Source organism: Scomber scombrus, chromosome 12 (genome assembly GCF_963691925.1).
Source record: "Scomber scombrus chromosome 12, fScoSco1.1, whole genome shotgun sequence".
Classification (NCBI taxonomy): Eukaryota; Metazoa; Chordata; class Actinopteri; order Scombriformes; family Scombridae; genus Scomber; species Scomber scombrus.
In genome coordinates this window covers 10,605,417-10,624,620 of record NC_084981.1, presented here as the reverse complement: position 1 = coordinate 10,624,620, position 19,204 = coordinate 10,605,417, and the positions used below count along the sequence as shown (strand labels likewise).

The 19,204-nt window shown below is 38.7% G+C and overlaps 3 protein-coding genes across 3 annotated transcripts; 1 reads left to right on the top strand and 2 right to left on the bottom strand.

Annotated features, from left to right (window-relative positions):
- Window positions 1-6,714: 6,714 nt before the first annotated feature.
- Window positions 6,715-13,744, bottom strand: snx5 (sorting nexin 5). The gene is made up of 13 exons (XM_062430651.1): window positions 13,593-13,744; window positions 12,094-12,198; window positions 11,848-11,958; window positions 11,619-11,740; window positions 11,342-11,465; window positions 10,833-10,928; window positions 10,632-10,737; window positions 10,428-10,503; window positions 10,202-10,241; window positions 10,023-10,109; window positions 9,538-9,697; window positions 9,359-9,444; window positions 6,715-8,160 (listed from the first exon to the last, which is right to left on the bottom strand). Exons 1-13 carry the CDS (start codon window positions 13,623-13,625, stop codon window positions 8,110-8,112), a joined length of 1,197 nt encoding a protein of 398 aa, XP_062286635.1. The 5' UTR covers window positions 13,626-13,744; the 3' UTR covers window positions 6,715-8,109.
- Window positions 13,745-14,182: 438 nt separating this feature from the next.
- On the top strand, window positions 14,183-16,261 carry mgme1 (mitochondrial genome maintenance exonuclease 1). Its single transcript, XM_062430761.1, has 5 exons — window positions 14,183-14,847; window positions 14,931-15,159; window positions 15,264-15,396; window positions 15,680-15,810; window positions 16,184-16,261. Exons 1-5 carry the CDS (start codon window positions 14,310-14,312, stop codon window positions 16,221-16,223), a joined length of 1,071 nt encoding a protein of 356 aa, XP_062286745.1. The 5' UTR covers window positions 14,183-14,309; the 3' UTR covers window positions 16,224-16,261.
- Window positions 16,262-16,443: 182 nt separating this feature from the next.
- si:dkey-76k16.6 (uncharacterized protein LOC566817 homolog) lies at window positions 16,444-18,469 on the bottom strand. The gene is made up of 5 exons (XM_062430764.1): window positions 18,330-18,469; window positions 18,041-18,151; window positions 17,853-17,961; window positions 16,968-17,094; window positions 16,444-16,860 (listed from the first exon to the last, which is right to left on the bottom strand). The coding sequence occupies exons 1-5, from the start codon at window positions 18,399-18,401 to the stop codon at window positions 16,449-16,451; spliced, it is 831 nt and encodes a 276-aa protein (XP_062286748.1). The 5' UTR covers window positions 18,402-18,469; the 3' UTR covers window positions 16,444-16,448.
- Window positions 18,470-19,204: the final 735 nt, after the last annotated feature.

The following is a 19,204-nucleotide window of genomic DNA, read 5'->3' as shown; positions in this document are numbered from 1 at the left end:
CCTCTATGATGTCCTCCTTTAAACTGTTAAAAAGAAACTGACTTATTTATTATTTTTAGCCCATTCCTTCTGCATGCCTCAATTATGGATGTTCTAATGAATGATTTTGCCTCTCCCCTACCTTTTATCACTTTGTTGTCAACTATATTATCCAGTTTAATTATTAATTACCTTAAAAGCCCACATGAGCAGGGACCCAACAAAACAGCACTTCTATACCCATCCTTTGAAATCTTAGTCAAGTTCCGAGTTCCCTGTCAGAAAGTCAACTGGAATGCCCTCTGAAGTCGGATCTCTGACTCATAAAGTTGGATGTACCCTACCATCCCGGACCTCAAAATCCAAGATGATAGCCCTGTGCATCAACAGTGTGAAAGTTGTAGTAATATCCTGTTTATTAGCAGTTTTGTCTTATTTGTGGATTTGTTGATGTCTTATGTATGGACTTATTTGGAATATCCACTCCTCCTGCAGATGAGCACTATGCTATGATCTTCATCATTGCCCATGTCATCAGCTAAATGAAGTGCTTGAGGGGACTTACTGTGCATGGGGCTATCTGTAGGATGCTTGTGATGTAACTTCTCAGAGGAGGGAGTCTGTCATCAAATGGTAATATTCATGCCTCTGATTACTTGCCTGGCTCTGATGAGGAATACCTCCAAGAGTATAGGAGAGGTGCAACATCCCATGGCTAAGCTGACTTCCAGCGGTTTCCATCCCATTGTAAGGCCTTCTGAGGAGAAGCACGTGTGAAAGTTGCTCAAATATTTGGCTATGATGTTGGTGACACTGGCTGGTATGTGGAAAAATTGCAGTGTGAAATAAATCAGCTTGTGTGGCACTAAGCCATAGGTATTTGCCAAGTTGAGCCACACCACATGTAGGTCACTCCTGTCTCTTTTGGCTTGCTGTATTTGTTCCCAGATCATGGAAGAATGTTCAATGTATCCTGGGAAGCCTGGGAGTCCAGCATTTTGGTAACTTGTGACAATATAACTATTACCCTTGTGGAAGCTAGTCATCCGTCTAGCCAGAACTGAGAAGATCTTTCTTCCATGTTCAACAGGGCAATACCTCTGAACTGGCTGATGGGGGTGACATTTTGCTCTTTGGGAATGAAGACCCCAACTGCCTGTTGCTATTCTGATTAATAATCTGGTTCTTCCACGCAGTCCCCAAGCTTCTACAAGATCTTTAGCACTTAGGGGGCAATTCTTACACAGCTTGGAGGGTAGCCTGTTCGGTTCATGGTGCTGAAGTAGATCTGGCCCTTTTGATGACATCATGATCCTGCACAGTCTTGAAGGGATGGTGTGAAAGGGGATGTTTGGTGGTGATTGGTGTGACACCTTCCCTGGAGAGCTGAGTGGTGTATCTTTGGCTGTGTCTGTGTAATGGCCCTTGATGTACTGCTCCAGTCCATCCTCGGAGATGTCTGGCCTTCTGCTACCCTCTACATTAAGCAGCTGGAGAGCATACCTGAAATGGTCCCTGAGAAAGTCCCTTCTTTCCTTCTCTTTCCTTTTCCTCCACCTCCTGTTCTGGTCTGTTCAGCACAGCCTGGCAGCCTCTGCTTGAACCCATCCCACAGCACCTCCAGACTGGCTATGTCCCCTGGAGCTGCTTTCCTTCATCTCTTGTGCAGTTGGTGTCTGTTGTGTAAGAGCTCCTGGATGTGCCCTCTGTCCTTTCTGTCTCGTGGCTGTGGCTTGCTTGACTGTAGTTTTGCCAAACGTTTCTCTGCACTCCGCATACAAAATATTGCCAAGCATGTCAGTTTGTCAACTCAGGTGTTCACTGAGTCAGAGTGTGCTTTGGTTCTCTACCTGGCTTTGGTTCCCTTTGGTTTGTGAAATTTCTGGTTGGTCTTCCATCCACACTTCATCCCTCATTGATGGATGTGCAAGCCTCTGAGCAAAGTCACTATCTGCCACCCACACATAGACTTACCAGAGAAGTTTCTTGTTGTTGTTGTCTGTTTTTTTTGTTGCCAATTAGTCTTACTTTGGTTCAGTCAGTGAGGGTGCTTCCGCTTGAGAAACTAGTGGGTAGGGTGACTAACCGCCCACTCCTAGTGCAGTCTCTCTCACGGTCCTCTGGTCTTTGCTGGATGTCCTTCAGTCTTTCAGAATCAGTATCAGAATCAGAATCAAATTTATTGTCATTATACAGGTAGTACAACGAAATTAGAGGCAATGCCTTAAAGTGCACATGAAAACATACATAAATCGCATTCAGTCCATTCACACATAAAATGGATGCCAGCTACCCTTTTGCAGTCTTTGGTTTTCCAAGATTGTCAGTGGGCTGTACAGGAGGTGCACCTGCTGCACCTCTGCTAGTTGGGTCAGCTGAAATTATATGAAATATATTCAGAAAAAAATTCTATCATATGAACTATGAAATACTTTTCAATAAGGTGCACAAAATCTTGAGTAGTCACCAGAAAACAAAGGAGGAACTAACTGCTAGTAAACCCTTAGGTTACAGGCAGTTATTGAGTAATTACCAATAGAATTTCATAAAGTAGCAAATGATTGCTAAATTCTTAGACTGAGAAATGAGCGAGGAGTGAATCAGGAATGACCCGATAAATAGTACTTCCCCAATTTTTCTTAATGGCGAACTATATAGTAAAATGACGAGTTAGTAGAAAACAGACTGGGAGATTTCATTTGTTCACTGGTAACTACTCAAAATTGTATGTAATTTACAGTTGAATTATTATTAGTATACAGTGTTTTTTTCAAATTATTATACAAAACAATGATAATTTTATAGTGCAATTCTTTACCAGTTATGAGTTATTTGTGAGAAGGAGGAAAGCGTTGACCAGAAAGCATCAGCCTAATCACATGGCAGAAATGTATTTGCAAGCTACAGTAGATAGTGACTCACAATTTCAAGTTTTGTTTCCCCTGTATTAGCTTGTTAAAACATGATTAATATCAGTCATATTATTTTAAAACTTCTGGCATGTCTATCACTACAGCTACTTATAGTCTGTATTAGCTTGCTCTAACTCTACTTTGAAGCTATATGATGTTTACACTGAGTGAAATATTCAAACCCATAGCTGCACCATACCATTAAATGGAAATATTTTATTTATTTTTCATTTTATACAGGGTTTGAGGGGGCCTTCTTTCTAATTAGTAATTTTACTTTTGATGGTTAAATACATTAGTACATTTTGAAAGCAGTACTTTTGTTTTCTTCTACTACTAGATAGACCAGAGTATCAGGATCCTGTTACAGGAGAAAGTACAGAGAAATTATAATTATTACGGAACACCTGTTGAATGTCTGAAAAGGTCACCTGTAGAGTAACATTGTTAGCACTATTGACTTTCAAGTGCTGGCAGTGCTACTTGAAAGGCTTGTTTTCCACACCTTACATTATTTTAACGCCCTGAAAAGCAAACAAAGAGCCCTCATAATTATATTGTCCTTTCTACAGTATACATCTGTGTAGGTGATTAAGTATGACGTGTGGGACAACTGTCAATATGAAAAACATGTATCCTTCCTGCTCTGTTCCTGGAACATTTCCCTGTCCACAGCCAATGTGATGCATTTGTAAACATGTTTTAAAGGCATGTTTAACACAACTTCTTCTAAAACTTCTCAGTAAAACAGTTCTTAGGTGGAGACACTTGTTACTAAAGTCTAGACAGATTGTTCAGCTTTCACTAAACTATAACAATATGATAAAAGGCTACATGAATCTCACAGTGCATAACAAACACAAAATGTTATCTCAGATTACACACATTTCTTTGTTAGGATATATTATTTTCCATTTGAGACCTGTTCCCCATCACAAAAATAGAACATATTGCGGAGCATCAAAGTGCCACTCTGTTTTTTTCATTAAAAAATAAGATTTCTGTAAATATGAACGATAACATGGTGCAGGATGTACAATGGTTTGCTTCGCTGTTGTACAAAGTATGTGCACCTGACAGCATCCATATCACACTTCTACCTACTCATGCTCTTTGACACCTTGGACTGCTGCTTGTCTATCCCACAACATAACTAAAAACATTCACTTGGTGTCACAGGTCAAATTATTTCTTGTTAGATGAAAACCTGGCTCTCCAGGTTGAAACAGCCTTATTTGCAAACCAGTTTTCTAACCATTCAACCCTTTCTCGGACCACTGATCTCTCAAAATCTACACCCAGTGTTTTTCACTTGATGCACATCAACCAGTGCCGCTGATTTTGCTTTAAGTTTGCATTGCTGTAACTCAGTGATGTGTGACATTTTCAGTCCCTTTTCTCACACTGACTCCCTTAGCACTCTCATTGCTGAGAGTTTAGATGGCCTAATTTCCTCACTCTCTGTTGCATTAGAATTTATATAATGTTTATCACATTATATAAATTCTAGAGCGACAGAGAGTTGCCTTTTACTCATACAAATGTTTCTTATCATCTCATACAAATAAGCATAAAACAGCTGTGACATATAAATGATCAATTACTTTCAAAGTATGTATGTTGTGCGATGAGATGAAAGTACTTGTCGTGTTGCTGTGTGCATATCAATTATTCAAACTTGAGATGACGTGTTAGTATTGTGTGCATGTGACGACAATCTGGGCAGGGCAGGGTAAACTAACCTAGAAAATACTTGGCAAAAGCATACAGTTTACAAAATGTTTTGGTCCATTAAACTTTTTAGTTTTGTTACTGACTGAAGAGAATTATTGCAAGAAGAAAATAGATAATCCTTTAGATTATCAATAACAACCTAATGCAACAAGATTTAGCTTTGGGTGGTGCTTAGTGATTCATTTTACTTAAGCTCCAACTTGCCATCTCTAATGTTTCACACTGAAGAAGAACAATGTTGTATGAAGCACATGTGTGATGGGTGTCTGGTTAGGAAGCATGATGAAGAGATATACTATGTGAACAAGGCTCCAGTGCTGGTGGTTTGTCTTTGCATTCACTGTATAGCACACAACTCAGGAGGTAGAAAGGCAGAAATCTTAAATCTTAAGAAATCTCCATCTGTGTGCAAATTTGACCTGATGAGCGCCCTGAAGAAGCATCTTGATCTGTTTCACTGAGGAAGAGCAGGCAGTTCAGTTACGTCAGCAGGCCCTGCAGGTGCACCTTTTCTCAGTCCATTCAGAGGACACGGTTTCTATTTGAGGAGGCCTGCACGCTTCATGCCTCCAGACTTCCTCCAAGGCTTCTGGGTGCGTTTTTTATCTTGACTCAACAGCCGGACAGTGTAGAGATGTGCAGTGTGAGGCAGGTGCTCTTTAGCGTAAGTAAGACGCTGCAATATTGGTTATTTGCAGTTCACCTATCAAAAAAATCAAAAACACATATCTCATGACACATTAGTGAAAAAAATCTTAAAGGTGTTGAATTCATGATTAGTGGTCAGTTAATAATGTCTCCAAAAGCTCTGAAAATGTGAAAAATCTTACTTCAGAGGAAATTCATGAAATCAATAAAATAAGTATTTCAATACAGCAGGCTTGTTCCTTTGCATTATTTTGCGCAACCAAATTTCTCAGAGCACCATTGCCTTAGAAATTTTATTTGTGTGGTGAGAGCAACAAATGAGGAAATTTTTCATCTTAGTGTCACAGCAGCAGCAATGGGAACATGAAGAAGACTAAATTTAGTGCTGATATTGCGGATCAGTGTCAAATAAGCTTGCTACTGTATAAGTAAACGTACAGCAGACACCTCAGGCCTTGTTCTCTACATCCATCACAGCAGTATTTCTTTAATGACATTCTTTCAAACACTGTTTGCACTGATCCCAGTTAGCAAACGTATCCGTTTGTACTGATAATGTGTTTCAATCTCATTGGCTTGAACCTGTCGATTCAACCAATCGGTACATTGACAAAAACCCACAGGTCGCTGTGACAGCATAACTGGTGATGTCAATATTGACAAATCCGTTATGTACAGGTATAGTAGTGTCTATACACATGAACATTACAACCTCTCCACTTCTCATTTAACTAAAAATCTTTCACAGATGTGTGTGATGTGAAGAGTCACTGGTCTATTAAGGCCAATAATATTCCAGTAATCAACCCAACTCATTAAACCCAGTGTGAATGCTTAACACATCTTCATATTTACACCATAATTTGCATGTACAGTCTATATACATGTCTTTATTTTAATAGCAGGGATAAATATACATTATTCCAATGTGAACATGAGTGGAAAGTGTTGCCCCAAAAAAAGAAATATTTGGAAATTCCACATGGGTGGCCTGTAGTTTTTTTTTTTTTTAACTGCAGATTATTTGTTTAGGTCGTGTTGCTTAGTGCTGCTCAAGAAGCAGGACATGAAATATGCATTTTGCTGGTGGTGTTTCCCATGAGCACTCTGGCATTTCCTCAAAACTTACCCAATACACCAATGTCCCATCCCAGGATCTGCTGTGGTCAATAGATTTAACAGAAACATGCATACAGCTGTGTTTAAAGTCAAGGGCCAACGTACTAGAAACGTAATGGAAACAAGATGCAGTGGATACCACCACCTGGTGGTACGACAGGTAGCTCTTTAAAATACAGATTGTGTATTGTTTTTTTACATATAAAAAAACCCTGAATAGACTGAGGAGTAACTTCCACAGACTCCAGATGTGGTACAAAAAAAGACAACAGAAAATATGCTACGAACACTCAGAACAAATACAGAAAGGCACAGACCAATCTTGGGAAAGTAGGATTTATTCAATGCCATTATTACAAATTTATAAAATGCTAATGTTCTGTTAGAAAAGCATCATGTAAAGGAATTCACACAGCTGGAATCCATTAGAAATACATTCAATTTAAAAAAACAAAACAAACTATAATGCATTTTAACACTCCACTGAGCCTGGTCATGATTGTAAATTATTTTCCATCTTCTTAGTGCATTTTTTTAAACTGTTTTTTAATAAACAAACTCTTTAGATGTCTGGTAAATATATCAGGTCTGTTACATGAGACCTCATCAATAACAAAAAGGAATTTTGGGCAAAATAAAGAAAAACACCAGTAATTACACACTGAATCGAAAAAGAGTGTATCGGCAGAGTAGGTTGGGCTTATGGAGCTGTGAGGACACATTAAATGTAGTGCAGAGGTATTATGAGTGCCTTGTGCAAACAAATCCAAAATGCAAATCATAGTCATTACTAATGCTAGATGTAAACCAATAGTTTAACTTATTCTTATAGGATTCATCTATATTTGCAAAACTAATGTGCATATTTGATAGTTGTGGTATCCGACGCCTCTTCTTACAATCAAGAATGTGGACCACCAATCCAACTGTCCATTCCTGAGATGAAGTGTGGCTATTTTTGAACACTCAAAGATGTCTACTATGTCAGTGAAGAGTTTCCTTACTAAAGCATTGTAGAAGTCTGGGTTGCTTGTACACTAATCTCAGAGTCCAGGAATGCAGAGCATGAGGATGTTTTTCCAGGCACGGATCTTGCATAAACTGTTCCATTACCAAACAAAAAAGCCCCAGCAGAATAAGCATATGAATCATAAAACTTAGGTCATGGATATTCAAAAAGCATTCCCTAAAACTTAAAAAAAAAAGTTCTTAAAACATACTTAAGGGAGCAAATTTTGATGGATTATTCTCTATGGCACCAGTATTTTGTGCTTGAGTGTACACGGGGAAGGAGTCAGATTTGTAGAGCAAAACAATATGATCAAAGATACAAGATTTCTATTATGTGCATAATGTGAAAGAAGAAATTACCAAAAAAAGAAGAAAAGAAATTTCACCTCTATTGGTGCAGCAAAAATAAGGAAGACCTTAATGTTGGCAGCCTCATTCTCTGGAGGCAATCACATTGAGTTAGGTTTCAATCAATCTTGGAAAGGATGGACCACGGACCAGAGCACAGGGACTGCGTAAACATGAAAACATTGTGCTTACAAGACAGTTGGTCTTTTTGCAGGTATTTAAAGTAGCATCAGACCCATGGGTGGCGGCAGAGATTGAGCCTGAATTCATGTCCATGCAAAGGCCCCAGGGAGGCCAGGGTTTCATTTACTATGACTGGTCACTTTGTGATGGTAGGACAGGAACACTTGAAAACATGTCAGTTGCTCTTGAGCAGGTCAATGCATCCCTGCAATAGAGTCACATTGTTCTGTGGAGACAGGAGAAAACAGCAACGTTATTCCTGTTATAAATCATGAGGCTTCATGATTCAGTCTGCTGGTACATGCTGTTTACCCCATGCCTGTGAATAAGTTTAAGTCCAGCTTGTCATTAACGAATCACCTTTAAATTCAATTGTCCATCTTTCCTCCTTTTAAAAAAGGGAAGACACAAAAATCTTCTGATAACAATTCCTAACAAAGTTGATGGCATTGTGTGTAAATTGTGTTGCCTTGTACTTGTAGTAATTAAAACAAATTTAAAAAATCAAAAAAAGAACTGACCAAACAGGACAATTAAATGCACACTTATATCCTGGAAACCTGGATGAACTGTCATCCTGTTAATCTGTGTGTGCATACTAATAAAAAAGAGACAGGGATGGCATTGCATGTGAACATCTTGTTCAGACTTCTGTTCACTATCTGGCATCTATCTACACAGAGTAAGTCTTCATCTCATGCGCATTTCTCTCATTGCCAGTAGAAATTCCTTCAGAAACATCTAAGACCAGATGTATAAACACACAAAACTGTGCATACACCATTTCCCACACTTGAACTGGTATTTATTTGTAAAAATGTAGTGAGAATGTTTGCACTTCATGCATTTGTACAAATGTTTTTGTAGAGCGAGCAAATTGTGATGTGGACGTGTGAAAATGAAAAATGGCGACAGAATCTAAAATGCAACATTTTCTTTTCAGTTTGGCCGCCAGTTTTGCTACTTTTTTATATTTCACTTATTTATAATGTGCCAATCAAAGGCACATTAATAAACTTTAATAATTTACATTTTTAATAAACTAATAACTTTTTGTGTGCTCAATCGTACATTTATTTTTATATATATGCACACACATTCTTATTTGTATATATTATGTGTCTATGTCTATTTACCTTTTTGACATTTGACGATGATGATGTTGACGATTGAGACATATAGTATTGACACACATGACATAATGACACTACGGTAGCTATAAATATGTACAGCCAGGCATAATGTCATTGATTATTATAATACTATGCATACATTGTATATGTCCCCATAGGAGTGTCATGTTTTTTCCATTAGTGTAAATATACCCACACTTCATCGCTAAGTATAAGAAGATAGTTAAATATCATGCAAGCACTTGCATGCACACAACCACCCGCAGAAGTTAGCCGTTTTGTGCCTCTCACCTTGGCATGTTTAATCTCAAGCTCAGCCATCTCAATAAGATTCTTCCTGAAGGCCACAACACGCCTGCCCTTGAAACTGACGAGTTCTATGAGAAAAACAGAGATGACACAAAAATGTTTTACACACAAAGAAACCAGTACAGAATGGGCTTGAATCGATTATGCACGGATGCACAAACCTTTCTTCCCAGACTCTGAGAGCTTGTCAAATTTCTGCAGGCATTGCTGCTGGTGTTCCTCTGCCTGAGGAATGTCCTTGCTCTTCAGCCGAGCCTTATCCAAAGCCTTGTTAGAGTTCTCATAATCAACTAATGCCCGAGCTCGCCTGTACAGGAGGTCCTAAAAGATGTGTGCCAGACAGTGGAACAGGAGAAATAAAAGAATGAATAGGGACTCTCAAGAAACTGAACCAAGAACTTTTCCATTCCTTGAGTCAATTTAGTGCTACAGTTCACAAATAAATACATGCACTTCTGTGAAAGTGTTCTTTACTGCTCCAAATTAATTACAAAAAGGAGAATGATGACTGATTTGTGTTTATTATTATGAGCTTTGTTCTGTCTATTTGGGAAAAGTGGCATAACTTGTTTGAAATCCACCAGTGTGCGGATTGCATCGCCAAGAAACATAGTCGTGATCTTGTATAATGGCAGAAAATAAACACCTTGGCGGCCTGGATGTCTCTCATGTAATATCTTAGCAACTCTGTGAGTTTCAGCTCCTGGTCAGATGCTACTCTTCCCTCCACTTTCTGCAGAAAAACAAATAAAGACACCACAATGTATTTATAAGACAGGACAAATATAAGTTGTAAGTTGTCTCAGTCTGCTGGTAGATACTTACTCTTAGCTTCTCAAACAGGTCTGACAACTTCTCCAGGTGCCTAAGAAACATAACATGGAAAAATCTGGGATTACTGTCTTTGATAAAGATGTGAATTAATATAATTTGCATCTAATTGCCATTACATCCTAGTATCTGGAAAATGGCCCATACAGGCACTGATTTTTGCATTCCACAACACGGTACGGCTAACAAAGAAAAATCAATTAAAATCTTCGACACTCACTTCTTACTTGCTGTACTATCATCAGCAGAGATACTGTTCAGAGTGGCAGAGATGTGAATGTAATCATCCGCAATATCTGTAATGACAGAAATTACAGTTTACAATTACAACTACATTTATTCATTCCAACAGTGCAGATCCCATTTAAGTTGAGATCACTTTGAAAAGTTCTGTAACATAATTCAATAAAAGACCCTCAGTTACTTTTGTGCGAGCGGGTCATTTTCTCTGATTTGGCAGTGGAATCTTTTATCTTGCTGTAGTAGTCAAGCAGGAACGTCTTCTCCTGCTCAAAAAAGTCATCAACTTCCTGTAAAAGGACACAAACAAAGTTAATTAGAGAAGTGCCTAAAACAACTGCTGTAGCACTGTCATACATGCAGCCAGATCACGCAGAAGCCCCACCTTTATTCCTGAGATAAGGACCTCATCAGCTGACTTCACCATGTTTTTAAAGAATCCTCCAAACATTTCTTTGGCATTCTTTCTTCTGACAGTGAGCTAAAATGAAAGAATTAAGAGAAGAAATATATTAAATCTATGGGAGCAAAATGATGTATTAGTAGTGGCACATTATATGATGTTGTGGGAACTAAGTAGGGAAGTAGTCATGTTTGTGATTGTATCAACATTTGACTGTATCAACTGAGAGTTTCTTTGTCATTATGTGGCACAAAGACTGTTGAATACATGTGGCTTGGCTGTTTTTATCACTCTAGCACTAAATTACTGTATATAAAGTGTTATATAAAGTGCTCAGTTCTGTTAACACCACTGCCTCTGACTGCACAGATAAGCATAACTGCTGATCACAGCAGGATGTAAGCTATGTGTCACACGTCTCCAGCAAACTCTACTTCCCCTCTTTCCAACTGACAACCCAGGAAAGGAAGTCAGCATTATGTGGAACTTACATCCTGGTCATATTCTAAGAAAATCTGAAAGTTTCTGTCTTTGCTTAAAATGGGGTGGGACGACAATCTCTGCAGGAAGACTTCATGCACTTGGACAGTTTTCTTGAACACAGCCAGGTACTCACTGAAAAGAAAACAGCACACATTACACAGACAATAGATACAGGAAGAAGATCCTTTGTATAACAACATTTCACTGCACTTCTGCAAAGGATACAATTAATTCATGCAACATGTGGAATTTTGCCTGTCTGAGATGACAATGTGCCACACTCACGCTTCCAACTCTTGCTTCATTTTAGTGTACTCCTCCTTGGTCATAGTGGCTTCACCTTCCCCTAATTTGTGCATCTTCTCTCTTGGGCTCTCAAAATCAGGCTTTGGGGGCGCTGGAGGAATCTACAAATGAAAAAGCAAGTAATAAATGAATTCCTGTGTTTTGAATTTCTTATTTTTTCACTGAATACAAGATCCCCAAAGAAACGTCTGCAAATAGTTCAACTCACTATAAGGCCAGCGTACTCCTCTGTCTCTACCAGAGTGTCATGTAGCCAGATGAAGTCTTCATGCTGTCTGGGAACGGAGAATTCTGGCTTCTGGAAAGAGCTAAGTGTGGTCTGGGAACAGAGTTAATTAAATAGTATTTAATGCTGAAACGTTTCAACATATCAGCAAACGTCACTGAAATTCTTTCCTAATCTCAGAAGAATAAGAAAAGAAGTATCAATATCCAGGTACAAACTAGTTTTTACCTTTGTATGGACAGTAAACTTGACTTTGTCCCTTTCACAGAGTGCATCAGGAATGTCAATGAGAAGAGAGGCGTCATTGTTTAGGTCCACCGACACAGAGCGCATCTAAGGAGAAAGAAGTTATCCAACAGATCTAGTGAGTTCATCTGTTATTATTCACCTTTGCATCTAATGTGTACTATGCATGTATTTTTTTTAGCTTTTAGGAAATAACCCTCATGTTCCAGGTCAGATAATTGTTCTGGATGTAACATAATGCCAAGCTATTTGATTCACTTAATTTTGGTTTGATGTGACAAATGACTTCTGTGAGGATTTAAACTGACCTATTAAGCTTCACAATGAGGACTAACTAAAGTTTGAAGTTAGAAGAAAACATGTCAGACTAGTTTTCAGTCAATAGAGCTCAACAATGAGTATTAAACACTTTTCTCCAACATACACAGAGGCACTAAGAAAAACGGTAGTGCTGCAAATCGTTCTTCCATTAGTTTAGTTCTTGAAGTGCCTGGGTGGTGAAGGGGTGTGGGGTTTAAGGTCTAGAGGCGGTTAGCATTGAACCTAACAATGAGCACAGATCCCAGTCTTTCTTTGGCTTAAGAGATCTTAAGTGATAGTTTCCCACCACTGTTATGATATAAATAAATAAACAAACACAGTCTTAACTATTTACTCTCTTGCTGTGGAAGGGATACATAACAACCTTACACTCAGTGTGCAGCTTATTTGGTATATCATTCTAAAACTTTCTTGAAGATTATGATGCTCATTTTTGTAACTGCTTTAGAAAGGTGTGGATTCAACTTTAGGCTCATTTTAAAGGCTGTAGTTTGTGGTTGTTGTTGTTGAGTTGTATTGCATTGTACTCCAATATTTTCTCTTACCTCATTGATATAAATAGGATGTATAAAGTATTAGAAACCCATTTGACTATAACAAATCACAATTTACTGCAGCCTACAGGGGGACCATGAAGTTGAAACACCCAAATATGGTAACGTACCTGTTCAATTTGCTACCTGTCAGACTGCTAAACAATTGTAGCTCATTACAACTTCACTGAGTTGTCACAGTAGGCCAGTGTACTGCATTAGCTCTGCAGTACACTACAGTAAATTAGTTTAATCTAGTAAAATGTAATAAAAATAACGCCGTAGAGACTGTGTTACTTCACTGAAGCGTTATATATTGTAGTCTACTGCATGTTTTAACACGTTAACTAAGTTCAGTAACATTAGCCAACGAGCATATTTGTCCTGTATACATGAAGACTGGCACTATTACCCATTTAATTGTTAATTGTTAGTTAAATAAAACGTTGGCTAGCTTTATTCAGCGGCTGATTTTATGTCATGGGTGTATTATAAGAGCTCTTGTAATACATTCATGTTTTGTGTACAGAGAACAACAAGTTAGCGGTAACACTTTAGCCACCTTAATGCTACCGGGGCTGACTTTTGGTGCCATTTTTTTTACCTGCCACAACCCTTCTAACTTACCTTTTCTCTGCTGTTTTCGTCTATAGATGTCATAATGTGACTGAAGAGGACGAAAAGACTCAACCAATAATCCAAATAATAAATCTATAACGTTGTGCAGAAAGCGTTATCTCTCTCTGGTTGTTGACTGGTTAGCAGACTGACGAGCTGTCACTTCGTTTTTTTTTTCTCTCCCATACCGACGATGAAAGATTAAACCCCGCCTCGAAGTGATTCTGACTGGACAGCGTCAAATTTACAAACGTAACGATTGGCTTTAACCCTAATCAATCATATCACATTTATGTACCAGTAGTTTGACACAGGAATATTGTTATAATGAATTTGTCTTTAAACAGCACTCAGCCGTTTGTTAACGTTAAGTAAGGAACAACTGAGGCGTTATGAAAGTAGGAAGGTGGATGAAAGTAGCTAAAATGACAGTACCGCTGCGCCTTATGGGTAATGTAGTTTCTACCGTTACAAATATAAATGCTAAATATGGCTGCGAAGCTTTACCCGGAACTTCAATTCCCAGCTAAGGAAATGTGTGTAACCTTAAAGGCGCGTCGTTTAGAAACAACTGCATGTTTTGACGGTTTGCACGAGTTACTCTGGGACATGTTGGGGCAAGGACCGTCATTGAAAGTAGGGCAACTGTAAAAATCTTAAATGTAATGTAAAAATACTTGAACCACTCAAGTTATTGTCTTCAACGCTTGTTTCAAAGTCGCCAAAATGTTCATTCTTAAACGTGTGGCGTCAGGTGGAGGCATAATTTTGCGGATACCTCAGAGCACCTCCCTCCCTGTAAGCTATTTCTCAGCCTGTCATTGTTTAAGATCCTCAAAGAGACGCAGCCCATACAGCACAGTGGACAGTGAGCGTTACTCATCTCTTGTGAAGTCTGTCATGTCCTTTAGGGTCAGCTCCCAAACACCTGAGACCCTCTTAGTGGAGGACGAGAACATGTATGGACCTGTTGTTAAATGTCAAATGCCATCCACAAGACCGGAGATGAGGGTACCTAAAACCCTTCATCCCTTCTTACACTGTGAAGAGACTCCAGAAGAAACAGCGGAGCCTGAGGAGTCAGAGGAGTCAGGACCCCCAACCCGGATTTTGTTAAACAGGGGCAAAGACAGGTCTTTTCTGCCGAGTGTTACCCGCATTCTTCAGCAGACACTTTCCCCACAGCAGATCTTCTACCTGGAGAGATGGAAGAGGAAGATGATCGCAGAGCTCGGAGAGGAAGGCTTTAAAGAATACAGTCAAAGTAGGTTTTGTAACATGCTACTGAGTGATACTTGTATTTGGTTAATGCACCGAAAAGTGACCTAAAGTTGTTGTTTCATTCAGATTTGTTTAGGCAAGGGAAGCTTTTCCATTCAGCTTTGGAGGATGTTCTGACATCAGGTGACAAAAATCTGTTATCAGACACACCGGAGCATCCACCTGAGGTGCAGGGATACCTGCAGAGCATCTCTCATGTACTGGAGGATGTGCGTGCTCTCAGAGCTATTGAGAGCGTTGTGCAACATGATTCTCTGGGCTATAGAGGAATTGTGGATTGTGTTGCCCGCTACAGGTAAATATACCGATTTGCAGACACAGGTAGACTGAACTTTTTTCACACCAGACTTTACTTTTGTCTCTACCTTCACTTCACTAACTGTCCAGTTTTGTTCCCAGGGGCGTTCTATGTGTTATTGACTGGAAGACTTCAGAAAAACCTAAACCATTCCTGAGCAACACATATGACAACCCTGTCCAGGTGGCAGCTTATGCAGGAGCTTTGAACAATGACAGCAACTACAAATACCAGGTATTCTACAGAGATAAGTGATGCGATGATCTTTTAATTCCCAGATTTTCACCTAGATTGTAAACTTGTCTCTCAACTTGAAGCTAAATTACCTTTAAGATCATTTATTTTATTATTTGTCAGCAAAATCTGTATAATAGAAGCTGATTAAAATACTCAGCCCAGAATATGATGCAATGATAAAGTACATAATTATACCTTCTCAAAGTCAGTCTGTTGATGATGTAACAGTGTGTCACACACAGGCACAACTTAATGCCCCACTGATTTCTTCTCATCGCAGGTTGAAAGCGGACTCATTGTTGTAGCCTACAAGGATGGTACACCTGCCCACGCTCACCAGCTGAGATCAGAGCTAATGCTACAGTACTGGAACAAGTGGTTGGTTCGCTTTGAAGAGTTCACAAAGCAGAGGTGAAGCGGTCATAACATTTTTTTACTCTTTTTAAAAATCAATTCCATTTATATTTTTATAAAAAAAATAATTTTATTCCAAATTAAGCACATATATATCATTTAATTACATATTTATTAGCTTGATCTCACCACTTGTATATTAACATATTTGCTTGCTTTTCTAAATTCTGTTTAATTGTGAATTAAATACTTCAGGAGTGACAAAAAATGGTGTTCTTAAGTCCTGACTTTGGGCTGGGTTTGACATGTTTACTTGAAACCCAACCACAGTACTTGAATAAATTTACATCTAGCACCAAAAAAAAAAAGAATTCTCTATCAAATAAAGATGCTCCTCACTTACATCAGTATTTTCTTCTTTTCATTTCAGATCCAGTCATGCATCGAGTGCTTCTTCAGAAAAAAGATGAGATCTGGAGCTGTGTATGTCAGTTAAAGGCAACTAAACCTGAACGTAAAATCTAACATGCTCACATACTGTAGCAGGGTAAAAAACACAAGCTTTTAACTGTAATTTCTGAAGAGCATTTTCGGTTGATCTCACCTGTTTTCCGTGTTACAAAAACAAAGGTTACATTGAAAGCAACTTATATTAAGGAACACAACAGATCATTATAATGTTTTACACTTGTATGTTACCCTTCTGCTGAAAATTCACTGAATCCAAACCAGGTTGCTCGATATGAAGGGTCTTCTGTAAAGCCCAGGTTTTTAAAGAGCTTGTAGGAGACAGCGTTCTCTTCCTCTATAAAGCAGTACACTGGGTAGCCATGAGCGTAGAATCTCTTGGCCATGGCACTGACCAGCACTTTGGCGTAGCCTTTCCCTCTGTGCTCTGGCAAAGTGTACAACATCCCCAAGGCACACGTGGCATAGGTCAGAATCCAGGACACAGGCTGTCCCTCTGCATCCAGCACGCAGCAGGAGGGGAAGTTCATGATCATGTTACGGATCATCCTGACAGAACCCTCGCTGTCAGCAAACTTCCATGTCTGATTCACCAAGCTGACGTGCGATTCATCCAGAGAGCTAAGTGAAATCCCTGAGCTGATGCAGAACAGAGTAGAATCATGATTCATCAATAAAAGACTAAACCTGACAAAGATTTTTTTCTCAGCCTAGATTTAAGATATTACTGTATGGAAAGACTATACCTGTCTGTACAGGGCAGGTTGGTTACATCCTCCAGTATCATCATGTGACACACAGCCATTTTCCTGTAGGGTACATCCTTCTCTGATGCCACTGCTTTGAATATCTCTACATGCCGACTACTGATACCTGTAACAGATGTGATGAAGTAACAAATGTAACGGTTAACAAATGTATGAAACTTCTATTTTGTATCTGTATTTCTTTTGATATATTGAAAGAAAAAAATCATTATTAAAGACTCCAGTTTTTCAGTCTATCAGGAGTGCACTGGGATTTCAGACTTGCTTGTATTTAAACCATAAATGTGAAAATTAAGTTTTTGGAAGATTCTTTGTTCTCTGATATTGTTGAGCAGATGGTTCATAAGATGTGTTTTTTTAGTTGACCTAGAATGGAATCTGCTCCCTTTTGAAAAAAAAGGGGTTTCCTTAATTTCTGTCTCTATTATTACTGTTACAGAACGGTCCCATAGTCATTTATAAACAGTGATAGCACTACTGATCTTTGCACGCATTACATTGTGTGGTGTGGAATATGACTTACAATGGCGTCATATCTTTTTCCGAACTGTATAAGTGCCAGGGCAATTGGAGGACTTTGACCTCAATCAAAGCAATGATTTTCAAATTCCAAACAAAACCAATTTTGTAGAGGTACCAAAAAAAGTAGTGGTGAAAAAAATCATGTTTTGGTGAACATCAGGTGCCTGGGTTTTGTCTTCATTACATTACAAAACAGCTAAATAATTGTAGCGCTAAGATTACTGTGTTAATGCCATGACAATATGGCCATGATGTTAACTATGTGCTAGAAAAAGAAACAGAAAAAGAGAAATAAATGACAGTTATGATAAAGGAAAAGGCACAAATGCCTATTGCTGTTACCTATACAAAAGAACCTGGTCCAATCAAAAACAGAAGACTTCCTCACGGTTTCCTCTAGAAGACCTTTATCATTTGCAAAAACCAGGGTGTCTTTAAAGAGGTCCCCCTTCTGTAAGAATAAAGATGTTAGATATTGTATATGCAGAGATTGAATCAATTCATGATTTGAATATGTACACATGATTTACCTGTTCATATTGTGGTTTGCAGACTATGACAGAGAAGTTTGGCCATCTATCCACTAAAACATTCACAGGGTCTGATCTAACTCTGTTTCTGAGGACCAAATATCCGTAAACCTAAAAGTGAAAACAAAACTGTAATCCAAACAATAGTTCCAACAAATATTAACGAGGCAATTGGGACGCTCAAAACGAAAGCGAGCAAATACATAATATAGATTTATCGATTATAAACATATTATAGAGTTAATTGTAGCTGATTAAACAACATTACCGCAGATCTGCCTGAACACACCTGTTTTGATCGAGGTAAATATTTTTTCAGCTGAATCTCAGCCAATTTCAGCTGCTCTCCGGTCAATTCCATAGTCAGTAATTATTATTGTTATGTATCAGAGACCAGCCCAGCGAGTGTGCAAAGTTTCTTTAATCAAGTACTCAATGGGCTTCTATATCCCGTACTTTCGACACGTGACTCAAGTTTTCACAAATGAACTTCGAACAACATGTACAGTAAAGCAGGTCTGGACATTTTCCGGAGTTGCCCTTTCACATGTAGCACACAGCAGGAGACTGTCTGTGTCAGACGCGTTGATGCCTATTGAAAATACTCCATTTGGTTTAGGCGAGGGGTGCAGGGAGCGGGACATGACGCAAAAAAGTACGCGGCGGTTGTAATTCAGCGTTTTTGTGTTTGTCATCAGAAATAAAGCAGCTTTTATTTCACTGGAATTGACAGGAAGTCCTCTCTGATATTAGCGCTAACTTTACAGCAGTGTTCAGGATCAGTCAAAACTCTGCATGCTCCAGCAGCTGTGCATGAAAAAGGGAGTTCATTTAAGACATATTTACGTGTAGGCTATGTCCTGATTGGTCAACAGTTGTTTGATAAATTGCTCTTACTGTTTGATTTTGTTGCACTTGTAACCCAACGGAGAATTCACTTTCATAAATTCAATAAATGGATGATATAACATAGGCCTACTACATTTGTCGCCTTCTGAAAAAGCACAGGAGAAGAAGAGAAAGTATAAATATGTACATATATGCATACCCATATAGTAACATACACTTACAGTGCTGCTTGAAAGTTTATGAACCCTTTAGAATCTGCATAAATTTGACCGAAAACGTCCTAGACCTTGATAAAGAGACATCAGTTATTTAAAT